The sequence below is a fragment of the Bos indicus genome, chromosome 5, assembly GCF_029378745.1.
Source record: "Bos indicus isolate NIAB-ARS_2022 breed Sahiwal x Tharparkar chromosome 5, NIAB-ARS_B.indTharparkar_mat_pri_1.0, whole genome shotgun sequence".
Lineage (NCBI taxonomy): Eukaryota > Metazoa > Chordata > Mammalia > Artiodactyla > Bovidae > Bos > Bos indicus.
The window spans coordinates 32,233,799-32,258,176 of NC_091764.1; the positions used below are offsets into that span (position 1 = coordinate 32,233,799).

Here is a 24,378-nt window from a genome sequence, read left to right on the forward strand (position 1 = left end):
AATGGCAGGGATGCTCACCTCAAAGCCCCCGATAATGACAAGGCCCTGAATATTAAACTTCGTGATGTTGGCACTGATCTGTTCAAAGCTCTTCTTGGGTAGAGTCCTAGTTGATTGGGGTGAGGGGAGGGGAATAGAATTTGGGGAAGAGACAGCAAAATCAAGGGAGAGAAAAGCGAGCGTTAGAAGGCACTGTGTTTATAATTTCTTAACTTGCGCCCCCTTCATACCCCACTCTCACCCTGTCCAAGGACACATGCTGGGGCTCTGAGTCGCCAGAGCTGCTAATGGATGTCTGCATGGACACGTCTGCCCTCTGAGGACCCAGACGACAGCACTGGTCTCAGCGGACCCCAACCAAATGAACGGATGCCCACGTGCAAGGGCTGCCTTTAGGGTGACTAGGTGGAGGTAATCCTGGTATGCCACTCACCTTTTAGTCCCAAGTTTAGAACCACCTTGGCCAGTCCAGCCCCCGACGTAGCTCCATCCAGCTTCCTCGATCTGCAGCGGGAGGTCACACAGGTCTGCATCATGGTCTGCCACCACTGCCCGAGCCCTGAGCCCATCCCCTTGGCAGAGCTGTGCCAGGCACCGGCTTCTCCCACCTCACTGAACGTCCTCCACCCTTACAGCTCACTCACAAATCTTACACCGGGCCCTGTGCTGAACTCTGGGATAGAGAATTATATCAGACACGTTGTTTGCAAAGGGCTCATTTCAGTGCCTCCTGCCTCTTCCCACTGCCCTAAAATTAAATACAGTAGCTCCCCCTTTATCTGTGATCCCACTTTCCAAGCTCTCAGTTACCCATCATCAACCTTGGCCCAAAAATCCTAAGTGGAAAATTCCAGAAATAAACAATTCCTAAGTTTTAAATGGTGTGTTCTGAGTGGCGTGATGAAATTTTGCACCATTCTGCTTCATCCCACCCAAGACGTGACTCATCCCTTTGTCCAGTGGGCCCACACTGTGTACACGACCTGCCTGTTAGTACAGGGAAAACATGTAGTACACAGCTGACCCCTGAGCACACGGGGGTGTGGGTGCCCACACTCCAAAGTCAAAAATGCACATGTAAATTTACAGCCGGCTCTCATGCACTGCTCTGAATCCATGGGTTCAACCAACCCTGGATCATATAGTACCACAGTGCTTGCTATTGAAAAGTTCTGGGGAGTTGCCTAGGGGTCCAGTTAGGACTTAGCGCCTTCACTGTCATGGGCCCAGATTCAATCCCTGGATGGGGAACTAAGATCATGGGAAGATGTGTGGCACAGCCAAATTAAAAAAAGAAAAATTCTGCATTTAAGTGGGCTCACGCAGTTGAAACCCAAGTTGTTCAAGATCAACTATACATAGGGTTTGGTGCTCTCACAATTTCAGGTATCCACTGGGGATGTGTCCCCCGCAGAAAACGGGGGACCCCTGTATCTACTTCTGCTTGAACCCCAAGAAAAAGGTTGTGAGGGACGGGGGAACACAGGGGAACAGACAGGCCAGCTGCTGCCCGTCTCCTCTGCACGGCTGCTCCCGGCCCTGCAGCCAGCGCCCCCCTACCTGACCCTTGGCCAGGCCCTCGAAGCCATCGTGCACCACCAGCATTCGGTTGCCCTGGATGAGGCCGATTCTCACAGTGGAGCGAACGGCTGCGTTCATGCCTGCGGCCGGCGCTCCCACGTTCATCACGGCCACAGTGTGGGAGCCACTCTGCGGAAGGAAGTGGAGAGGGAGGGGGACAGGTCAGTGAGGGGAGCTGGCCTCCGAGTCCCTCACGGTCCTGAGGGCACATCCCTCCCCCAGGGAATGCCAGCACAGTCTGCCCCTCCCCCACAGCAGGGAAGCAGAAGTCTTCACCACAGATCAATAAAGCTGCGATTCCTGATCCCAGACATCACTGCACAATGAACACGAGACCCTCCAGAGCAGTGTTGCTCAAAGTAGGATCCTTGGACCACCTGTTGTATCAGATCCACCCAGGGAGCTTATTAAACCTGCATATTCCTGGCCCCACCCCTGATCTGATCTCCCTCGGAGGGAGGGAATATGCATGTTTAATAAGTAATCCAGATCATGCTAGTGTAGATAAAATATTAAGAACCACTACACCAATGGAAGAGATGGTTCAAATGCACTTAGATGCGATTACTCCAGATTTGCCCAGAGAAATAACACATGAGCTTCTTTTCCCTTCCTTGCATGCTATCTTGTCAGCCCTGAAGTGGATGTGGGTCTTGGGTTCAAGACATCCAGGGCACACTAAGAACACAGACTTGTATCTGGGGTGAGAGAAAATTAACTTAGTGGTGTCCGAGTCTCAGCACTGAAGACACAGGCAGGCAAAGAAGTTAGCAAGGCTGAAGGCTGAGTGGACTGAGGGGCGCGCTTCATAATGGGAGGATGAGGGAGAAAGAGGGCCAAGGGGAGACAGCAGCTTGCCAGTACCTTAGACTTTGGGGGTCTGACATGAGCCAGAAGCTTGTATACCTCCCAGTTGTTCATGAAGCTCCTAAAAAAGGAGAGAGAGAGACAGCGGCGTTTTCAGGCCATTCCCCAAGGCCCGCAGCCAAGGGGATCTGGTCTGAAGTTCTGTTCCCAGCATGAACTTCCACAGGGCAAGCTTCCAAGGACATGAGTGGAGCCTGAGCAGGGATTGGGGGCGGGGGGCGGGTGGGTATAAACCAGCTTGAAGTTCCACAGGGCAAGCCTCCAAGGACAGAAGCGGAGCCTGAGCAAGGATTGGTGGGGCGTGGGAGCAGGTGGGTATAAAGAGGCCATAAACTAACACCCCTGAGCACCACCCTCACCTTGCCTAGAGACCCTCATGATCTAGCTGGGTCCACATACAGCAATAACAAACTGTGAAAAGCTAAGGCCAGGGAAAGAATCCTGGGAGTGAACCAAACCCCCTGGCCATCTCACAATTAGTTCTCTTTGGGAAGAAACTGTTGCACAGACAATAAGAAGAGAAGAAAACAGAAGCTCCTATTTTGGGTCTGTGCTACATCGATTTCTGGCTTCATTCTGATGTCTCATTTCTGTGGCTAGTGAATTCCTGGTCATCTCCTCACCGGCCCCTCAGCTTCAAGGCCTCATCGAATCTCCTTTCATCCATGGCCCTGGTCACGTCCTTGGTCTGAGGGAGAAGGGCAACACTCAGGCCAGGGTTCCGCACACAGCTGGGTTCCTTCCCATCCCACACTGAGATTCTGCCCGGCTCTGGGCTGGTGACTGGACCCTGCCCATCCAGGACCCACCCACCCCCGCCCCGACACACTTTCACAGAAGGAGAAACGTCAGTGTTTTTCCTTAATTTTCTGAGTAACGAGCAGCAGAAGAAAAGGGCTAAATCTAGGCTCTATTTACTAGAAGATGTGCAGGATGGCAGAGCACACACAAATAACACAGCATCTCCCTCCATTCTACACCCAGGGCTCCAGCCTCACGGTGGCCTCTAAGTTAATAAGAAAATTAAGACTGGTCATCTGCAGATGACCACTTAGGAAGAAAGTCTGATCCCTGCCCCATGCTTCCACCGCTTTCTGCTCTGTGAGCCAGTGCTTTAGCTGGGGGGGCTTTCAGAGATACAGTTCCAGGCGAGGCTGGAGCTTGTCTGGCCTGTAAGTCATTAGGACTTCGGAGTCTCAGAGAGAAGCATCCAGGAGCTGGGGAGCCAGGCCTGAGAGGCAACCTGACACCTCAGCTCCCAGCCACTGCATCTGCTCTGTGGTATCAAAGGAGCGATTCCTCTATAATTAGAGCCATATTTCCTGAGCACTCAGCATCCTCCAGACCACTTACACATCTTCTCTCCAATCCTTACACTCATGCTCAAGGTGAATACTTATCAGTAACCTCGTGATGGTTCAAGAGAGAAATCAGAGTGAGGGATGAGCTATCCAGCCAGACCTTGATAATATTTCCCTGCTTTTAATAGGTTTGGAGAGAGAAGCATGTCTCCTGCGAGTGGGTTGTAGGAGATATTGGGTCTCATTAGGTAGGATGTAGCAGGCTGCATCTTCTTTAGGAACATCTGTCAGATGGGGAAACTGAGGCTTGGAGAGGGGACAGCTCCTGCACAGAGCCCCCTGAGTGCCTTTCCCTCATGTTCCTTCCTGTGGCACACAGCCTCCCCACCTGCACCCTCCTTGGCAGCCCCAGGAGCTGCTCTCTCTCCCACTCAGATCTCACACGGATAGGGGCTGGGGCTAGTAGGAAGGTGGGTTGGGGTCACTACTCACCACCTGGACACACTCCATGAGGGGCAGGCGCACAGCCTGGTTACCAGAGAGGCTCACCACACAGGCTGGGGTGTCCGGGGTCCCCTCCAAAAGTGCCATTACTGCTTCCACACCCATCCTGCTGCCCTGCAGGAAGCAAAGCCGTTCTGGTCCAAGCCTCCCCTCTGGTCTCAGCCTGGAGGACCTGGTCATCCAAGGCCCTTTCCAAATCACGAGCTGAGTTCCACATTTAAGGACTATAGCCAAGAACTCATTGGGCTTTACCTTCTGACCCACATTTCATCTAAAGCTTGATGATGCTTCCTCCTTTTGCCAGAAGAGCCCCCAAGGATTCTTCCTGGTTCCAGGGAACCATATCCACTATAGTTATCAAGAGAATTACTGGGGCTGAGTAAGAGTCCCTTCTTGATGAAAGTAGGATGGGGGTACAAACAGTGTCTAAGGTTAGATCTTAATCTTTCACTCAGGCTGTAAGATATTCGACCCTAGTGAAGCCTAGCGTCTCCCATCATTTTTTGCAACAAAAGAGAACTCTTGAGCATATGGCAATGAGTCAAGGCCCACTGCGGTCCAGTGGCTGGTGACGGAGCGGTGTGAGCAATGGTTGAAGCCCCTGTGCTGGGAAGGACAGCAAGTTGAGGGTTCCACAGAGCCCCATGACTTACCAGGATTCTGTCAAAGGCCGACGGTGTCCCACCCCGCTGCACGTGCCCCAAGACGGTGACTCGGGTGTCATATCCCAGACGCTTAACCACCAGCTGAAGGGACAGAGAGAGATGCAGAGTCAAGGAGAGGAATCAAGCAGGGACCCAAATAAATCAAGGATGACTCAGCCTCTTATCTTGTAATGATTCCTGGGTGGGAGGAAACCAGGGGGCCGGACACCTGGGGAGAGATGTGCACAAGAACTAAGGGGAGACTCGGAAACTACTGGGGAACGGGCCTGGGGCCGGTAAGGTGTCACGGCCCCTCTGGCTCCATCCATACTAACGTTTTTGATGTCTTCAGAGGTGATTGGTTTCCCATTCTTGTCAATCGCACCCTCAGCTACGATGATGATGTTGAGACGAGAACCACGGTTCCTTGTCTGGTTGAGAAAAAAGTGCAAAACGGTCAGTGTCATAAAACTGATGGACAGGAAAGCCATCTGCAGCAGAACAGGGCAAGGGGATTTTCAAAGGGCAAGACAAAGTGCCAGTACCTCGCTGAGCCGGCGACAAAGGTGTTCCTCCCAGTCGTCATCTGGTGGACACTCGGGAATAAAGACCCAGTCGGCCCCACAGGAGAGGGAAGTGACAAGGGCCAGGTATCTGAGATGAGAGCCAGTAGTGTCATGGCAGGAGCTACAGATCGCAGCCAGACGACCCCATTCCCGACAAGGCCACCTAGTGCCATTGGAGGTGGAAGGTCTGCGGAGCTCCTGTTTCACTCTTGGGGTGAGACAGCTGCTCAGTGAGCTTCTGCCCCTCAAGAGGCCCTTCTATTCACACTCACCTGCCCCGGTGGCTCCCAATCTCAGAGCACTGTCTGCTCTTTCACACTGTATGTGTACAGTGTGTAAGGGAAGTGGGTGCGGATGAGGAAAGGTGGCCACACCGAGGGAAGTGTGTACACCTCCTGATTCGCCCCCACGGGGAGCCCCCCGGGTCCCCGGAGAAGAGGAAAGGGCTACTGCTTGTACACGGAATAAACGAGTTAAGATGGTGGGGCAGTCTTACCCACAGTGCCGGCCCATCACCTCCAACACAAAGGTCCTCTGGTGGCTGCAAGAGAGACACAGGGCTCACACAGTCCAGATGTTCCTATGGCCAGACCTGCGGGCCACCACCCACATCGTGGCCCAGGAACCTATCCTCAATGTATGTTTATGCTGTGGGCCTTCTTTTGAGAGACCTGGAAGACCCAGGGGAATCGCTTTAGCCACAGGGTGTCCTTCCCAGGCCTGATGGTGTCAGTACTGGTGTCAGTACTGAGGCACTGTGTCTGGGAAGGAGGGACCAGGAAGGGAGGGGGCAAAGGGAAAAGAAGTGGAGAGAGGACTCGACTGACCTGGAATCCTCCAGGATTGCCCTTGGGAGACTGCCACCCCTCTGTATCCCCATTCTCCTGCACTGCCTCCCCTGAGTCCCTCCCATCTGACCTGTGGCATGATGGCCTCTACGATCTCTGTGATATGGCTGGAAAGGTTTGGGGGGGCCCTGAAATTGTCTTAGTCATTTAGGAGATCCCACAGGTGTTAAAGCCTGCAGAGCAACACGTGTGGGTAGACAGTGGCCAGAGGCGAGTCTTATGGTATGGAGCAGTAAAATTCAGTGCTCCAGGGATAATTCTTAGTTAAAAACAGTGTTCTAGTCCCCAGAAAACTGATCACAATAGTATCACAGCTCAAGCACTTTCATCTTTTCTAGTACTCAGCCAGCTGATCTATTCCAGCTCCATCCTCCCACGCTGCTTCCTCCTGGGCCCCCACCTCTGAGCGGTAGTAGTGATGGCATCTACAATCTCTATGATCCGGTGCAGGGCAGAGTCGGTGCCAATGGTCATATCAGTGCCACAGAAGTCATTGTCAATTGAGCCAACCAGCCCCACGATGTTCAGGTAGCTGGACTTGGTAGCCTCCTCTGCTGTAATCTTGCCTGATGAGGGGAAGCAAAGCAGGGGGCCCTGGGTGAGGCCCCCAGTGCCAGGGAGCAGGTGCCTGGAGAGGGCAGGGGCTGCAGTCCATGGCAATTGTCAACAATGGCAGAAAGAGGAGGGCAAAGACTGCCTCTGGGTCTGGGCAACAACTTTCTCCCGTGAGAGGAGGGGCGTGGTGTGCACATGCGCAGAAACCACACTGACAGAGCAGCGCTCACCTGATTTCTGGAGGTCACTCAACAAGTCACTCCACTCAGAGCGGAAGGTGTCAGCCCCAGTCAGGCTGCCATCTCCCCCAATGACACACAGGTTGGTGATCCCACGTTTCACCAGGTTGTGGGCAGCTCGGAGCCGGCCTTCCCGTTCCCGAAAGTCCTTGCACCGGGCGCTTCCAATCACCGTGCCTCCCTTTGGGGAAGAGGTGGGAGTCAGCTCCCCAGGTGACAAGGCCAAATTTGGGCTCAACAGGCTAGGATTCCCCCATCCCAACATCACCACATGGCTCCCTAGGAAGTTCCCTGACATCCTGAAGAGTCACTGGCCCCTTCATGTATGTGTATGTGTATGTGTGTGTGTGTGTGTGTGTGTGTGTGGTTTTAAAGTTTTATTCTTCACGAAAAGGGTTAATGAAACTCACATGAGTTTCAAACTCCAGAATCATGAATACTGATGTTTAAGTCTGTTGTCTAAGGGCATATAATTGTACAAGCTTAGCCATTAGTGGAAGACATGTGAGTCTCAATTGCCTTTGATACGTTTCTATTTCATTTGCCTAGCTAGCTTGACTGCATTCAAAGTTATTCACTTTATCTTGATTTTCAGCTTGATTTGCATGAGCCTACATGGAACTTTCCCTGTTTTTCACCTCCCTGTAGTTCACTGAGATTTTTTTTCCCCCACTAGTCCCTTCTAAAGAAAGGTGAGATGGTGCTGGCTGAGGCATTGCGGGGTCATTCCCACATTCCCACGTTCTGCTACACCTCTTAGAAGATGGTTAAGATGGGCCTATGCCACTGAAGGCTTTGTCATGGTGACCGTCCTAAAGAGACCTAGGGAATACACACATATATGTAGGCTTCTAAAATGATATCCATCTTTCTCATCTTAGACATGTAAGCAGCAGCAGCAGTGACTTCAGCAGGGGCCAAGCACTGCCAGTCCTTTCCCCTTTGCGCCTGGAGATCTGTGTGCCAGTGGGAGGACCCCCAAGACCCAGGAGTTCACAGAAAAAACAGCTCTGAGTAGGGAAAGCCCTAAACTCCCAGGAGCTTGTACACACCCCAAGAGAGGAGAGCACACCCAGGGTTTTCACAAATCATATGAACTCTGGGCATCCATGCCTTCGTGGGTATTGATGCAGAATTTTGGCTCATTCTCAGACTACTTTAGGGAGGTGCCATTGCCTGTTTAAATCTTCACTAAGTGCTGTTCATTGTTTCTCCTCATGGATTTTTTTTAGGGGATTGAGGTAAAGAATGAGAACACAAATGTAATGTGTAGATTTTTCAGTAAATCAGAAAATGGGTATAGAATGACTTAGAGAAAGTAGCAAAAGGAGCTCTGGATACAATCAAGATCATCTTAGGGTTTTTTTTTTTAACTCTAAAAGGCTATCCCAGTTCCTTCCTTCCTTAAAAGGTTTGGTTTCAGGTCACCTCATCATCATAACATGAGCACTGGCAAACTTCAGCTCTACTTCTGGCTCTGGCTCCAGTCCCCTGATGAGGTTATTTTCAGGGCCTGACCTTCCCCATGACCCCAGAGCAGGACCCATTACATGCCAGCTCCTCAAATCTTACCTATGACCTTTCTATAAAGAACAAAGCGTCCTGTGATCACATCTGAACCCTACATCCTGCCCTAGGAAACCAGGGTGATGTTTTTAAATGCAAAGAGTAAAGGGTAAATGTAGCCCCTCTTTGGTCATAGAAACCCTTCCTACTAAGCCACATCGCAGGGAATTCAGGAAACCATGAGCCCCACCCAAATGGGGTGAGACAAGGACAGCACAAACAGGGGACAGAGCCCTCTGGAACATACCAGCTGAAGCATCATCGAGACACTCTCCCATGTGGCTTCCCGGATGTTATCTCCACCATCTACCAGGCCTTGATAACCCTGTAGGATACATTACATCCATTCAGCCTCTGCTAGGCTTCCCCCAAACCCCCAGGATTAAGACAGGGTCCCTGGGAAGAGGTTCCCTGAGAATCAAGTCACCTCCCATTACTGATGCCTGGGTGCTCCTGAGAAAAACACAGTCCAAGGCAGGAGACATCAGTTGTTCCAATACACTCTTCTAGTTTCTCTCATTCTTGAAACATCAGGATGCCCTTCCTAACATTTAATCTCAATTTCTCTTATTTATGGCTCATCCCATTTCCTCCCAGGGGAACTAGATGACAGATGGTTTTGATAACCAGCAAAAGAGGAAAAAAAGAAGGGGATGTTAGAAGGAGAAAGGAGAGAAACGTGACTTGAAAAGAGACGATAACACTTCAGAGAAAGGGCGAGAGAGAAGAAAGGGAGACAGACGTTAAGAAAAGAAGAGTGGGCAAAGGATGAGTGCAAAAGGAGAAGAGGGAAGCAAGGAGGAGTTAGAACCCTGGAAAGTAAGACAACCGCAGAAACAGACTCATCCTCCTGAGGCTCTGACTCTGGATGTGAAATACTAAGTTGTTTCAGCTTCCCTCTCTGTTTGGGGGGAGCTGAAGGGAAGGCGGAATTACTTCTTACTTTAAATTGAGCAGGCAAGACGAGGATCTGGTCTGCAAATCTCTGGGCCCCACCATCATTACTGGAGCCCAGAGTGGGAAGGAGTGATTCTTGGGGACACAGAATCAAGAGCAATTAGACATGTAACCAGGCGATAAGCAGAGAGGGTGGGGAGAGGGAGTGAAAAACAAAGAGTGATGGGGATCAGAGCAGAGAACCAACCTCATGGACAAAGAAGACACGGGCACCAGTATAGATGCCAACACGAACCACAGCCCTGACAGCAGCATTCATACCTGCGAGGAGGAAAGAGTCAGAGAGAAGTTACTCCTAAGAAAAGTAGCCCTGGGCTCTAAGACCTGAGTCAGTCTTTTTCCAAGGCTTTTCTCTGAATCTATAATCCCCTCATCCAAGTCTTCTGTGGTCCCCATTAACCCTGAATTACTTCACTCAATGTTAACATTACACAACTTACCTCCATTCACCTCCCCAACCTCCCAAAATTCCATCTTTCCTAAAACGTTTCCATGCCAGGGCAACCTGGGGAATAAGCATCTTGCATGCTTTTTGTGGGGTTAGATGCTGCTAGATGCTTGTCAATCATCAACTCATTTAATCCTTCCCACAACCTGGGAGTTGCCTCCATTTTAGACTTGGAAACTGAAGCTCAAATAGGTCGAGGTTACAGAGCGAGGATGAGGTCAGCTTTTAATCCAAATCTGAAATGTCTAAACCAACACTGCTGACCTCCATGCTAATCCCAATGGCTACACCAGGCTTTTCCTTGTCTTCTGCAGTGAATCTGGCATCTGGCTTGTATAGGCTTCTCAGGACAAAGACATGACTCTGGGCTCAGTGACCTGACCCTTTGCAAGCTATTCATGAGCATGTCCATTACTGGCTGGTGGATCCTCCCAGTCCCCACACATACACAGCTTTTTAGTGTTGTTGCGTTGGTGTGTGTTCCAGTGTGCACCATGCAGTGAGATCCTCTGGCTCCCAAACTACCAGAAGAGGCTGTGACCAAGTGTGCAGGCACAATTAGTGGAGACTCTATGCTCTCCTCCTCCCGTGCTGATCTTCTCCTGTGACGTGTGTGTGGCATGTGTATGACGAACCCAAACAGCACGCTGTAAATTACTGTTTCCACTGGGAGAAGCAACTAGGCCTGAAACAGAGGGGAGAGCCTTTCCCGCATCCTCGTCTGTGAGTACCATCCTTCTCCTAGCAGCTGCTCAATGACAAGAACCCTGTCTTCCAAGAGTACAGGGGGAGCTGACCTGTCACAACATACAACGCAGGGTGGTGCAGACAACCACAGTAGAAACAATGCCATTGCTAGTGCCCAGCAGTCTCACTGGTGAGACATTCCTGGATCTTCATCTTGGTTACCCTGTCGTACCTTATAATGTAAGGAAGGGCTTAGAGTGATGCCATGACAGATCAACTTCTTGTGAACCACTTAATCACCCTCCCTCAGGTAGCCCTGTACACATTACACATTTTTGTTTCAACCTAAAATCTACTCATGTGGTCCTTAACCTGCCTGGAGAAATACCAGTAAGCACTCGAGAAGCCAGTAATTGGAAAAATCTGCAGCAGCAGGCTAAAACCCATCATGAACTATTGCATAATCCAAAGCTATCTGGAACTGAATAGAATCAAAAAGGCCAGAATATCTATTTTTCAGGTTTGTTTGTTTGCAGGTCGACAAAAGTTGGTTTTACATGGCTTTAAGCTCCAAATCAAACTTAATGCCTTACTATTTACTTACTTAACAAATATTTATTAAATACCTCTCATGTTCCTAACTCTATGCAGGCACTGGGAAAGATGCATCAGGGTATGACAGAGTGTCTAGGGATACAAAGATAAAGGACTTGGGAATGGTCCTCAAGACAAGGGGAGAGGGACTTTCCTGGTGGTCCAGGGGTTAAGGTTCTGTGCTTGCACTGCAGGGGCATGAATCCTAGTTGTGAAACTAAGATTTCACCGCTGCTTAGCAAGGCCCAAAAATTAAAAATTAAAAAAAAAAAAAACACGGGAGGAATTATAGTGTGGTTCTAATTTGGATCCATATGGAGGGGATTTGTACAAAGTGCAATGGGGATGAGGAGAAGAAGCATCTATGACACCAGGAGGAAGTCAGGGAAGGTGATACAGAAAAGACTGCATTTGTCCTGAGACCTAAAGGATAATTTCCTTTCAAATCTTTTGGTCAGATGGACGAATCTGGGGACAGTGTTATAGGCAGGAGGAATAGCACAAATAACATTGAGGGTCAAGGAGTAGCCTTACGTAACTCTGTATTATAAAGAATAAACTGGAAAACTATAGAGAGATGAAGCTGTGCAGCGGGGCAGGGGCCTGTGTGCCCATTGACGGAAGGCTAATTTTTATTCTGGAAGCTGGGGTTTGACTGGGGATCCATGGGTGATGGTTTCAGGGAATCCATGAATCCCAAGAAACTGTATGAAAAGCTTTGTGGGCAAGGGCATTTCTTCTGAGAGAAGGTCCACAGCATTCATTGATTCTTAAAGAGGTCTGTAACTTAAAAAACATAAAAGTTATAGTCAATGGGGAATCTTTGAAGAGCGGAGGGACATAATGAGCTCTGTGGATCAGAAAGATCACTCTAGCAGCGATGCGGAAGACAGACTGGAAAGAGGGAACACTAGAATTAGATGGCTGCCTAGCTGCAGTGACAAGAACAATCGGGCCTCGCCTGGGCATTTGGGACGGAACAGAGACTGGGCAGGAGAACCTAGGAAACAGAAGCAATGGGACTTCCATCTAATCAGTACATGATTAGATTTCAAGGTGTTGGAAAGGAAGGAGGATATGCTCCATGACTGCCTTAGGCCCCAGGGAAAACTGTGCAGTTAGCTGAGCGGAGGTGGGTTTGGGTTTGGGAAGATCAGGGTGGGGATGATATAGTCATATCTGGATGTACTGAGTTTGAAGTTCTTGTGGGTCATCCATGCAGACCTGGAAGACCGTCTCGAGAAAACAGGTAAAATTAGAAGGGAAAGAGGCAAAGAATGGAACCCTGAGGGACACCAGTGTTGAAGGAATAAGGAGCAGCAAGAAAGACAGGAGGAGAACCAGGACTCAGCAATATCTTAGAAGCCAAAGGGGACAGTTTCAAAAGTGGGAACTCTGACGTAGGTGTCTGATAATTGATCCGAGATGAGAACTGGAAGGTTGGGCTTGCCAACAAGAGGTCACTGGATAGCACTGATGTCAAAACATACTTATTACATCACCAAGGCAAAGTCTAGACATCTATCTGATGGACTTGAAGGAATCAAAAGTGAAAAAATCTATGAAGGGAGAGGCCTTCCCAGAAGCTTTAGGAAAAGCCTGTGTGTATTAAAAAAACATAAAGTCAGAGTCAAGGGAAAGCCATCAGTGCTTTAGGAAAAATGAATAAATCCAATTTTTAAAAATCAGGACAAATACGAAACTACTGTTTATTTTCTAGACTTTCCCAAGGCCTGTGGGATTCTCTTTTGGATACCTGGAGGAGTATAAATCTGTAATCTTACAAAAGAAGGAAAAAATATTTTTCTGAAATGTATAGGTTGGAATGCTCTTTCCTGCTCCTGAGCTGAGGAAGGGTAGGGGAGAAAAAAATTAAAGGAAAACAAATCACTTCAAAGGTTTTAAGTGTAAAACAAACAATAGATGGTGGGCAAGAAACATCTAAGTCTCTTGGGCAGAAGAAAAATCCCACAAGAGAAGAAGATTCTCCTTTCTCCTCCCTCTGCCTTTTTACCATACCAACTTTCAGAGGTCATCCTCCCTGCCTCAGAACTAGATATCTGAGTGTTTCCTAGAAATCAAGTTTTAAGACCACTTTTGTGCCTCTGTACCCTTAGTTCCCTAGAAGTCACAGACTGGGCTGTATAGATTATACTAGAAAGTCCCAGTAATGCTTTGGGCTCTCCTACTTAATGTCACCGGCCTGTTCTGGTCCCAGGCCAGTCCTTGGCTGTTCCATGTTGCCCTAAATAACCCTCCATGAGCAGCTGTCTACCTTATTAGAAGCAAGACGAAGGATAAGATTACAGGCACCACTCAGGGGTACTCTGGGCACAGCCACGAGGGACTCTGGAGAGCATCAGAAGCACGTACTTTGGAGTCTCCAATTACAGCCTGTTGGGAAGAGGCTGTAGGGAGGACTACAGGGGATGGGTCTATGACATGAGATAGGAGAAAACAAATAAATGACTTGGTCACTACCTTTTTGCTAAAATTTTTCTTTCCACCTTAACTGAACTTTGAATAAGAAAAAAAAGGACATGAGGAGCAAACGTTTGTTAGATATAATTATACTTTCTGATGGCTACATAATTAAAAGTTGTAAATCCTAGAACAGCTATGGAGAGGAAATAGAATCCTATTCCAACGAACCTTTAAAAATAGGATAAATATGCTTTTGGAATAGACTGCCTGTCTGAGGACAGAGGGATAGAGCAGGTGACTAAGGTCCTTTCCAGCAGAATATGCCCATTTCATTAGCCCAAATGTAGTGTGGTTTCAGGCAGATTGGGACCACTTCTGGGCTGGAAAGGGGGTTAGGATCTGGCATCTAATCAGCCCAGTTTCTGAGTTCAGGATGTCTGATTCTTGGCCACTCTTCTATTTTAAGATGCTATTAGCCTTGCTAATAGTGGCGCTAGTGGTAAAGAACCTGGCTGCCAATGCAGGAGACCTAAGAGACGTGGGTTTGATCCCTGTGTTGGGAAGATCCCCTGGAGAAGGGCAAGGCAACCCACTCCAGTATTCTTGCCTGGAGAATCCCATAGACAGAGGAGTCTGGTGAGCTACAGTCCATAGAGTCACAAAGAGTCAGACGCAACTGAAGCAACTCAGCAGCAGCAACCTTGCTAAGGTCAGGGAACAACAGAGCTGAGGCGCCTCTGGATCTTATAGAGCTGACCTCTCTCTGCCATGTGGCCTACAGCCTCTAGGGAAAAACCTTCCTGTGCCTCTCCCTGGGAGAATGAGGGCCCCACAAACCTATCTCCAGGCAGGCCACTTCTGCATTTGAGCTGTTATAATTAAACGTTTGAGCAATTATAATTAAACATTTGTTCAAAATGTTTCACTTGGGACCTTTCAGTTGGGACCTCTCAAATCTACTTTGAGTTTGCTGTTTCGCTTCCTTCCTCCCAAGAATTCTATCCTACCACTCTCTGTCCCTACTAACACGCACCTGAGATGTTATACGGCTTTGCAGTGGGATATGTCCCTGGGTACACTGTGCCTGTCTCTAGAATGAGGGTCTCTCTGCTCAGGATCAGAAGCTGTAAGGGCTCTGCTGCTCTTGGATCCATGTTAAACCCTAGACTTCTTTTTTTTAAACCTCCTTCCTTCTCCAGAAAGCTCTGCTTCTTCCTAAGTTCATAACTCTGTGGACCTCAGCTGGATTTTTAGCAGGCTCTTGCTTCCCCTAATCTGACAATCCAGTTCCACAGGCCACCCTACCAAGGTTTTAGGACCAATATTCAGAGTTTATGTTGAGGAACTCAGTACTAATATGAGATTCTTTCCAGGAGAGGAGAGAGAAGCAACAGAAACCAGGTCTGTGTTCCTAATCTGGCTACTATTCCTAAACTCAGGCCTCTTGCCTCCTTCCTCTGTTTTCCTGTTCATAACAGATATCACAATTATAATTAAACATTAGTTTAAAATATACTTAAAGTCTAGCTTTACTAACATACTAGTTAGAAGAGTCATAAGAACAAAGACGATGGGTGAATCTTTCACTGATGAAGGCGTAGCATCTCCCATCCTGTCTGGCACACAGCAGATGCTCAACAATTCACTTTTTATTGAATTGGTGTTGTATTTACTGCATCATGCACCGATTTACGCACTTTACTTGAATGAAGAATTCAGTTTCTCGAAATCTATCTTTTCCACGAAGCCTTCCCTGGTTAGTCCAACCAAGACCTACCATTTCAATACATAAGTGGATTCTATCCTAAGAATAAGGATAGAGTGGGCTAAGTAGGATAAGTGGGCTAAGACACACTTGATTATTGTTATTTATGTTATTGTTATTTATTAAGAATTTTAATAACATATGACATCTTTCCTCATTAAATTACAGTTCCCAAAGGAAATCAGCGTCTCCACAACACACAAGACAGGGCTCTATACAAAGTGGGTGTTTAAAAACCCAAGGGAAGAGAGGTGCAGAGGGAAGGGGAGGCCAGCTGAGATCCCCTTCTTTCTCTCTTCATCTTTCCATATACCTGACAGTTCTGACTCCCAGGTCTCCTGGACTCAAGCCAAAGGACTTAGCTTTCTTCCGCCTGCCGCCCCCCACCCACCCTCCACAACCTTTGGTATGTACTGATTAACTGCTGCTTTTCCTGTTTGTTTAAGGGTTAAAAGAATGGAAGAGCAGGAGAGGTCAGAGAAAACAGAACGGCAGAATGACGTGGACGTGCGTGTGCCTAGGAGAAGGAAACGTGTTGTGAGAGTGAGGCGCCTGACCCTGGTCCACACAGGAGCCCTGACACCAGAGTTGGCTCCTGAAGATTTGCTAGAGCCCATCAAATACCAGTTCCAAATCCCCTCCTTTTCCCAACATTTCCAATGTACTTGAAGTGAATCCACCTACTGCCTTCTCAACAATTTTATCTCTTTTTAGTCTCCTTTCCAATCCTGCTTGAGAAAACACCAGTTTTCTGAGTACCGAAGGACCCAAATTGTCCCAGATCTTCAGAGAAACTTGGAAAGAAGCTTTATGAAGACCTAAGTAAGTTCAGGGGGGAATGGATACATGTATATGTATGGCTGAGTGCCTCTGTTCCCCGCCCAAAACTATCACAACATTGTGAATTGGCTATAACCCAATATAAAATAAACAGTTCAAAAAAAAAAAAGTAGAGCAAGTGAAATCCAAAAGCACGTGAGGACTTAGACCTAACAGAGATTTTGGGGAAGCCCCAGGTCCCTGTGTAAATGCACAGCAGGAGGATCTTAAGGAGGATAGTTCTGTTCTACAGGCTAAGGCTGAGGGAGTTAAGAAATTCAAGGGGGCCTCCCAACTATGGTTTTTGTGGGTTTTGCAGGGCCTCCCAGCCAGGCCCTCTCCCCAAGCTGGGCCCTCTTCCTTACCTTGGGCATCGCCACCAGAGGTTAACACGGCGATGGCTTTGCCGATTCCCAGGGTTTTGGCTGCATGGTGCTCATGGGTCATGATCCACTCTAGAATTCAAAAGAATGGCCAGTTAGGATACAACGGGATCGAGGCTGCTATGAGCTTGGAAGATGGCTCTGTTAGACTGGCTAGAGCCACCTCACAGTCAGGCTGTCCCACTATACTGAGTCTGAGGTTTGCAGCCTAGGATCTTTGGACTTCTTCCAGAAAAGAACCACACCCTCGCAGAATGACAGGCTGAAATGTCACAGAAATCAAGCCTAAGACCGCAAAAGTCCTAGCTAATCCCTCCCACCCCAACTGGAGCCTATTTGGAGAAGAAGCTAAGGTCAAGGAGAAGGGTGGGTGACTGAACAGAAATGAGAAAGGAGAAAAGTTAAGTTAGCTTCACAGAATCCTCTCTTTTAATGAAGGGAAGGGCTATTGCAGAGGACAGGAATCAAATGAGGCTTAGGGCACTTCGAACCAACAAAACAGAAACAGAAAAACAACAGTAGGTTGGGTTTTGGTTAAGATTTGAGTTGGGTGTTATGGAAATGGGCTAAGTTGGAACGGGAGTTCCAGGTTATACAGGCACACTGGAGCTTGGGCAAAATAATGGTTCAGGCTTCGGAATGGTGAGGGACTTTCTCTGGCTTTTCCCATCCCTCTCAGGGTCTCTGCCTCCTATGCATCTCTTGATCCTTTATCTTCAGGCCTTGCCCCTCACACTAAACACTACCAAATGTGAAGAGTAACACAAAATCACTGCCACAGAGACATGAATATGTACACATAACATGTGAACACCTTCATATTTTTGTCTTTAGGACTTATCTCTCTCAAAGGAAAATACAAGACATACTTTCGCATCCATAAAAATGCCAACTGAATCATCACTTTCCCAGTTATCCAGGCTAACCAACCGCTGTTATTTTTAAAATTTATCTCCTCTTTAATCTCAAGAATCAAAACAGTTACCAAACCCTATTATTCTCCTTCTTATTATCTTCCTTTATCCTCCTTTTCTGTCCTCATGGCCTCTTTCCATCTGAATTGTTTTCTTCAATAGCTGGTCTCCCTCTGCTTGTGCTTCCCTTCTCCACTCTATTTCAGACACCAAATAAACCTCCAAGGGAAGGTCATAGGCCTCTGAGGCCTCAGTGGAGAGAGGATTCATTCACACGATCAGAAGCTGATGACCTTTAAGTACAGCTCATGTTTCAGATGTGAACCCTGGGACAATCAGGGTAGCTGCTGATAAATACACAGGTCACATCCACATATAAATCCATACACAAGCCAAGAAAATACATGCAATGAGACACTCATGAAGAAAACATACACAAACATATGTAGTGTTGTTAACAAACACAGGTTCACAAATATGCTGCATATAATCAGTACTGACAGATAAACCCAAACTTCTTGGGTTGCATTCAAAGCTTCCATGACCTAACTCTTGCCTGGAGCTCCAACCTTGGCTCCTGCAAATTTTCTGCTCCATTAACATCTAAACATCACTTTGTTCCTCCCCACTTCTGTGCCTGTGCACATTGCATCACTTGTGTGGAAGGCTATCCTGGCTCTTTCCACAGATCAATATCCTACTCCATTATTTAAGGCCTGTCCTAGTCACATTCCTGTTAAACCTATTAAGCCTTCACTGATTACCACAGGTCAAGGAGTACTTCTTTCTGAACCTCCTCAAATCACATAGTGTTTCTGAAACCAGATCACCCACTTAGCACTGAATTATTGCTTTATGTGATATTTTAGTTGCTTCTTATGTGTTGAAAAAGTTGGGCTAAATAAGGAGTCAGCAAACTACAGCCCAGGAGCCAAATTGAACCCTTCCAATGTCTTTGTAAGCCAGCAAACTAAGAAAAGTTTTTACATTTTGAGTGGTTGAAAAAGCAATTTCATCACATATAAAACTTATATGAAATTCAGTTTTCAGTGCTCATACCACTCACATTCTTTTGGTAATTATCTATGGCTGCTTTTGTGCTACAAGAGCAGAGTAGATTATTGCAACAGAGACCCTAAAACATTTACTATCTGGCCTTCAAAAGAAAAAGTTTGCAGATACCTGGGCTAAAGATTGCTAAAGTCATTTTCCCTAACTAGACTGAAAGCTCCTGGGGGTTGGGGGGATCATTTTCATTTGTTAAAGCTTCCCACAGCCTACCGAAGCCTGTGCACATCAGTGAACTGACAACTGGAGAGGCACACAAATATAGAAAAAAATTTAAATATGCTTGGATACATATTCCTTCTACTTCTAACACATACAGATACAAACAGGACTTAAGAAAGCACATAGCAACAAATAGTGAGAGGAACACAAACACACAAGAATAGAGACACTCTCCTATTTAATGAGTGTTCATGTGCAAATTTCTGCAGTTCTCAAGAATAGAAAGCCTAAGTGGTTGCTGCAAATAGGAAGGCAAAATTTTGGAAAGAAAAGAACAAAACGTTTGAGTACTGTGCCAATCCCTTTTTCCCTGAGTTTTCCTCTGCTTATTCACTCTGGGAGCTCATCCCTGATAGAAATCCATACAGGGATCTTCCACCCACAGAGGCTTCAGTGACGGAGAGAATGCATCATAAACGGGGGGAAGGTGGGGAGTGCTGACCTGCAAAAAAAACCAGCTCTAATTCTTCTGTTGCATCTCTAAAATTGTTATAGAGGCACAAGACACAGATATACAAGCAGAGTCATAAATAAATGGATCAACAGTGACACACATGTAGAAACAGACATGTTGAAACCTATATAAAAAATCTCAGGTGCGCAGAAAAGCACGAGGGAGGTAGAAATACAGGAGAGGCAGCATCCTAGGAGCGCTGACTTGAATTGGATGAGTGCCAGGGCAGGAGTCAGGCTGCCGAGAGCTACTAGGTCGGAGCACCACCCACCCATCCCTGATTCCCAGGCAGAGACAGGGTGTGCACGCCAGGGAGACGAGTCAGGGAGACGAGTCGAGGGGCTAGGATTCGTCACCCATCCCCCCTCAGCTCCTCCTTCTGATGCCGCACCACCTCTTCTTTCCCTGTCTGCTCCCTTCTGCTCTCCCACCGCCAACTCCCAGCACGTTCATTCCCACCTCGCTCGCTCTCGGCTATCCCCCTCGCTCTTTACCCAAGGGCCCCTCTTGCCTTAGAGTCTTAGCTCTCCTCCGCCAGGGCTTCTTTGCAGATTGTCCTTGGGGAAAGGGGGAGGGGAGCTTGGCGAACACTGGGAGGAGCCAGGTGGAGGCAGCCGGGGAGGGGAAAGAGGAGAGGCTTTTCATCCTCCACTAAGCTGATGCGGGCCGCAAGGCTCCTCCCGCTTCTGCTCGCCTTTCTCCTCCCCTTCCCCCTTCCCCCTCCCCCTTAAGAACACAGCACAAACGTGACAGGGGCTTAGTTTCTCCGCTCCCCAAAGGGTTCCCACATCCAGCTCGGGAGCCATCAGCTCCGGTACACAGTGGGAGCCAGATTTTATTTAGTTCCTCCCCTTGTTGTCCTCAGAGACAGTTTTCCTAGCTGGGGCTTTTCTGCATTCAAACATCCTCCGCAACTAAAAATAAGCCTCCCTCTCTGGCCCTGTCGACTGTCTCCCACCTCTGTCACTTTGTTAAGTGTTAGTCGTCCAGTCGTGTCCGACTTTTTGCGACCCCATGGACTGTAGCCTCTGTCCATGAACTTCTCCAGGCAAGAATACTGGAGTGGGTTGCCATTTCCTCCAGGGGATCTTCCCGACCCAGGGATTGAACCCGAGTCTCCTGCACTGCAGTCAGATTCATTACCGTCTGAGCCGAATCCCTGCCCTTGAGGAACATTGATCACTGGTATTGACATATTCTATGTAGTTGTTCAGTCGCTCAGTCGGGTCTGACTCTGCGACGCCATGGACCGCAGCCCGTTAGGCTTCCCTGTCCTTCACTATCTCCCGGAGCTTCCTCAAACTCATGAGGGACGTCAAAAACCCCTTTTGTATTTACATACCTTTCTCAGAGAAAATACAGGGAACCTAGCGAGGAATGAGAGTTGTTTTCGTTGTTTAGTCGCTAAACTAAGAGGCAAGAACCCTGCCTTGACAGCCTCATTCTCAAGCCTGCAATAGAAGGGGATGCAGGATTCTGAGAGTGAGGCAATCGTATCTGTTGGGCTACAAAGCAAGAAGAATCCATCCTGGGAACATGGATCAAGTACTACTTGAGGAAGAGGTGCATCCTTTTACCCAGTTCCTCTTTACTCTTTCCACTGCTCCACCCATGCCTTGTTTCAACCCCTCTCCACAGCCATCTCTCATCTCCTTGCTGTTTTTACCACCCCGCCTCTTGCTTACTTTTGTTTCTGCATCTGCACATACTGCAAACAATAACAGTGCAAGTGCCAATGCAAGTCATAGGATAAAAACACATGACTACACAAAATTAACTTTCTGCAAATGTTGCCATCAAAAAAGTGAAAAGACAACCCATAGAATGGGACAAAATATTTGCAAATCATATATCTGATAAAGGACCAGGTATTGAGAATATATAACTCTTGCAACCCAACCATAAAAAGATAATAAACCAATTTAAAAATGGGCAAAAGATCTTAACAGATACCTCACCAAAGATGACGGATGGCAAATAAGCATATGAAATGATGCTCAAAATCATGTCATTAGGCACTGCAAATTAAAACAGAGAGACCACTACCATCTATTAGAACGAAAACTTGATAGTACCAAATACTGACAAGAATGTGAAGCAACAAGAACTCTTTGTTGATACAAATGTAAAATGGTATAGTCACTTTTAAAGATACTTTGGCAGTTTCTTACAAAGCTAAATATAGCATTACCATATGATCCAGCAATCATATTCTGAGGTATTTAAGTGAGTTGAAAACTATACCTATATAAAACCCCGCACATAAATGTTTAATAGCAACTTTGTTCAAAATTGCCAGGAACTGGAAGCAACCAAAATGTCCCTCCAAAGGTAAATGGATAAACAAACTGTGGCTGCTGCTGCTGCTGCTGCTAAGTCGCTTCAGTCGTGTCCGACTCTGTGCGACCCCATAAACGGCAGCCCACCAGGCTCCCCTGTCTCTGGGATTCTCCAGGCAAGAACACTGGAGTGGGTTGCCATTTCCTTCTCCAATGCATGAAAGTGAAAAGTGAAAGTGAAGTCTGTGTCTGACTCTTTGAGACCCCATGGACTGCAGCCCACCAGGCTCCTCCATCCATGGGATTTTCCAGGCAAGAGTACTGGAGTGGGGTGCCATTGCCTTCTCCAACAAACTGTGGTTCATCCATCAAATAAGGCAATAAAACAAAATGACCTACAAAGCCAAGAAAAAGACATGGAGGAATCTTAAAACATACTGCTTAGTGAAAGAAACTAGTCTGAAAATACTGCATACTATGTGATTCCAACTATATGACATTCTGGACAAGGTGAAACTATAAAGACAGTGAAAAGATCAGTGGTTGCCGAGGGTTCAGAGTAGAGATGGAGCGATAGATAGGCGGAACTCAAGGGATGTTTTTGGCAGTGAAACTATTCTGTATGATGCTATAATGGAGGATACATGACATTACGCATTTGTCAAAAGTTACAGAATCATAAAACACAAAGTGTAAACCCTAATGTCAAGTATGGACTTTAGTCAATAATAATGCATCAATACTGGTTCATCTATTGTAACAAATGTACCACACCAATGCAGGATGTTAATAATAGGGGAAACTGAGCAGAAAACAGCCAGGATATATGGGAACTGTGCAATCTGCTCAATTTTCTGTAAGTCTAAAACTGCTCTAACAAAGTCTATTAATTTCAAAAAATATATTCTGTTCAATGAAATATCAAATAAAGTTGTGATAGTAACAAAGAAAAATGGGCAAGCATTTGAAAAGACATATATCTAAAGAAAATATACAAACAACCGATAAGTACATGAAAAGGTTATTATTAATTCCATTTCTTTAATACAGACCTATTCAAATCATCTATTTCTCCTTGTGTGAATGTTGGCAGATTGTATCTTTCAAGGGATTGGTCCATTTGACATAGGTTACCAAATTTGTGGGCACAGAATTGTTCGTAGTATTCCTTTATCATCCTTTTAATTTTCACGGGATCTGTAGCAATGTCCCCTCCTTCATTTTGGCCATTAGCAATTTGTGTTCTTTTTTTTTTTTCTTAGTTAACCTATCCAGAGATTTATTAACTTTATTGACCTTTTTTAAAAACTAGCTTTAGTTACATTTTCTCTATTGATTTTTTTGTCTTCAATTTTATTGATTTCTGTTCTAATTTTTTTTTTGTCTGAGTACTTTGGATTTAATTTGTTCTTCTCCTAATTTCATAAGATGGAAACTTAGGATACTATGAGATTTAGATCACTTGCTTTTCTGATATATCCACACAATGTTATAAATTTCCTTCTAAGCACTGCTTTCTCTGCATCTGACAAATTTTAATAAATTGTGCTTTTAATTTTATTTAGTTTAAAATATATTTAAATTTATCATGGGATTTCTTCTTTGACTAAAGTGTTACTTAGATTTGTGTTGTTTAACCTCTAAGTATTGGGGCATTTTCCAGTTATCTTTCTGTTACTGATTTCTAGTTTAATTCCACTGTGATCTGAAAGCAGCAATTATATAATTTCTGTTCTTTTAAATTAGTTAAGATGTTTTTTATAGCCCAGAATGTGGTCTGTCATGATGAATATGTTATCATGTATGTATGAATGAATGCATGGGTGAATCAAGTCACCTTGAGAAAAATTTATATTCAGCTATTGTTGGACGAATTGCTGAAATCAATACTATTCAGTTCACTGATGGCGTTGAGATCACTGATGTCCATATTTTCTGTATGCTGTATCTGTCCACTTCTGAGAGAAAGATGTTGAAGTCTCTAATTGTGATAGTTAATTCATCTATTTCTCCTTTTAGTTCTATCAGTCTTTGCCCCACGTAGTTTGATGTTGTGTTGTTAGGCACATACACATTAAGAATTGGATCTTCTTGGAGAATTGACCCCTTTATCATTAGGTAATGCCCATCTTCATCCCTGTTAACTTTTCTTTGAACTCTGCCATGTCTAAAATTAATACAACCATCCCTGCTTTCTTTTGATTAGTGCTAGCATGGAATATTCTTCTCATCCATTTACTTTTTATCTATAAATAGCTTTATATTTAAAGTGGGTTTTTTGTGGACAACACAGTTGGGTCACGTTTTCAGATCAACTTTTGACAATGTATCTTTCAACTGGTACATTTAGACCACTGACATTCAAAATGAGTATTGGATTAATATATACCATATTCATTACAATTTTCTATTTGTTGTCCTTGTTTTTTGTTTCTATTTTGTCTTCCACTCTTTTTCTGCCTTTTGTGGTTTTAATGAAGTATTTTATGTGACTCTATTTTTCCCTCCTTTCTTAGCATAGCAGTAATACCTTTCTACTTTTTTTTAGTGGTTGCCCTAGAATTTGCAACATACATTTGCAACTAATTCTAGTCCACTTTCAAATAACACGATGCCATTTCACAAGTCATATGAATACCTATAACAACAAAATAAGCCTAATTCCTTCCTCCCATCCCTTGTATCATTTCTGT

At 46.2% G+C, this 24,378-nt stretch overlaps 1 protein-coding gene across 2 annotated transcripts in view; it reads right to left on the reverse strand.

Moving 5' to 3' along the window:
* The window catches only part of PFKM (phosphofructokinase, muscle), a 44,875-nt gene that overhangs the window by 4,599 nt on the left and 15,898 nt on the right, over positions 1-24,378 (reverse strand). Inside the window, exons 1-16 of one of the 2 annotated variants that reach the window (XM_019960698.2) lie at positions 19,918-20,045; positions 16,731-16,820; positions 9,816-9,889; positions 8,919-8,996; positions 7,097-7,286; positions 6,712-6,877; positions 5,960-6,004; positions 5,443-5,551; positions 5,233-5,328; positions 4,907-4,999; positions 4,242-4,367; positions 3,072-3,136; positions 2,446-2,509; positions 1,561-1,710; positions 434-504; positions 19-106 (exon numbers count right to left, since the gene is read on the reverse strand). In XM_019960698.2, the coding sequence (XP_019816257.2) occupies positions 19-106; positions 434-504; positions 1,561-1,710; positions 2,446-2,509; positions 3,072-3,136; positions 4,242-4,367; positions 4,907-4,999; positions 5,233-5,328; positions 5,443-5,551; positions 5,960-6,004; positions 6,712-6,877; positions 7,097-7,286; positions 8,919-8,996; positions 9,816-9,889; positions 16,731-16,812 (1,497 nt within the window). In that variant the 5' untranslated portion in view covers positions 16,813-16,820; positions 19,918-20,045. Of the gene's footprint in view, positions 1-18; positions 107-433; positions 505-1,560; positions 1,711-2,445; positions 2,510-3,071; positions 3,137-4,241; positions 4,368-4,906; positions 5,000-5,232; positions 5,329-5,442; positions 5,552-5,959; positions 6,005-6,711; positions 6,878-7,096; positions 7,287-8,918; positions 8,997-9,815; positions 9,890-16,730; positions 16,821-19,917; positions 20,046-24,378 lie in introns of those variants that run through there. The other variant, XM_070789201.1, reaches the window with a different exon arrangement.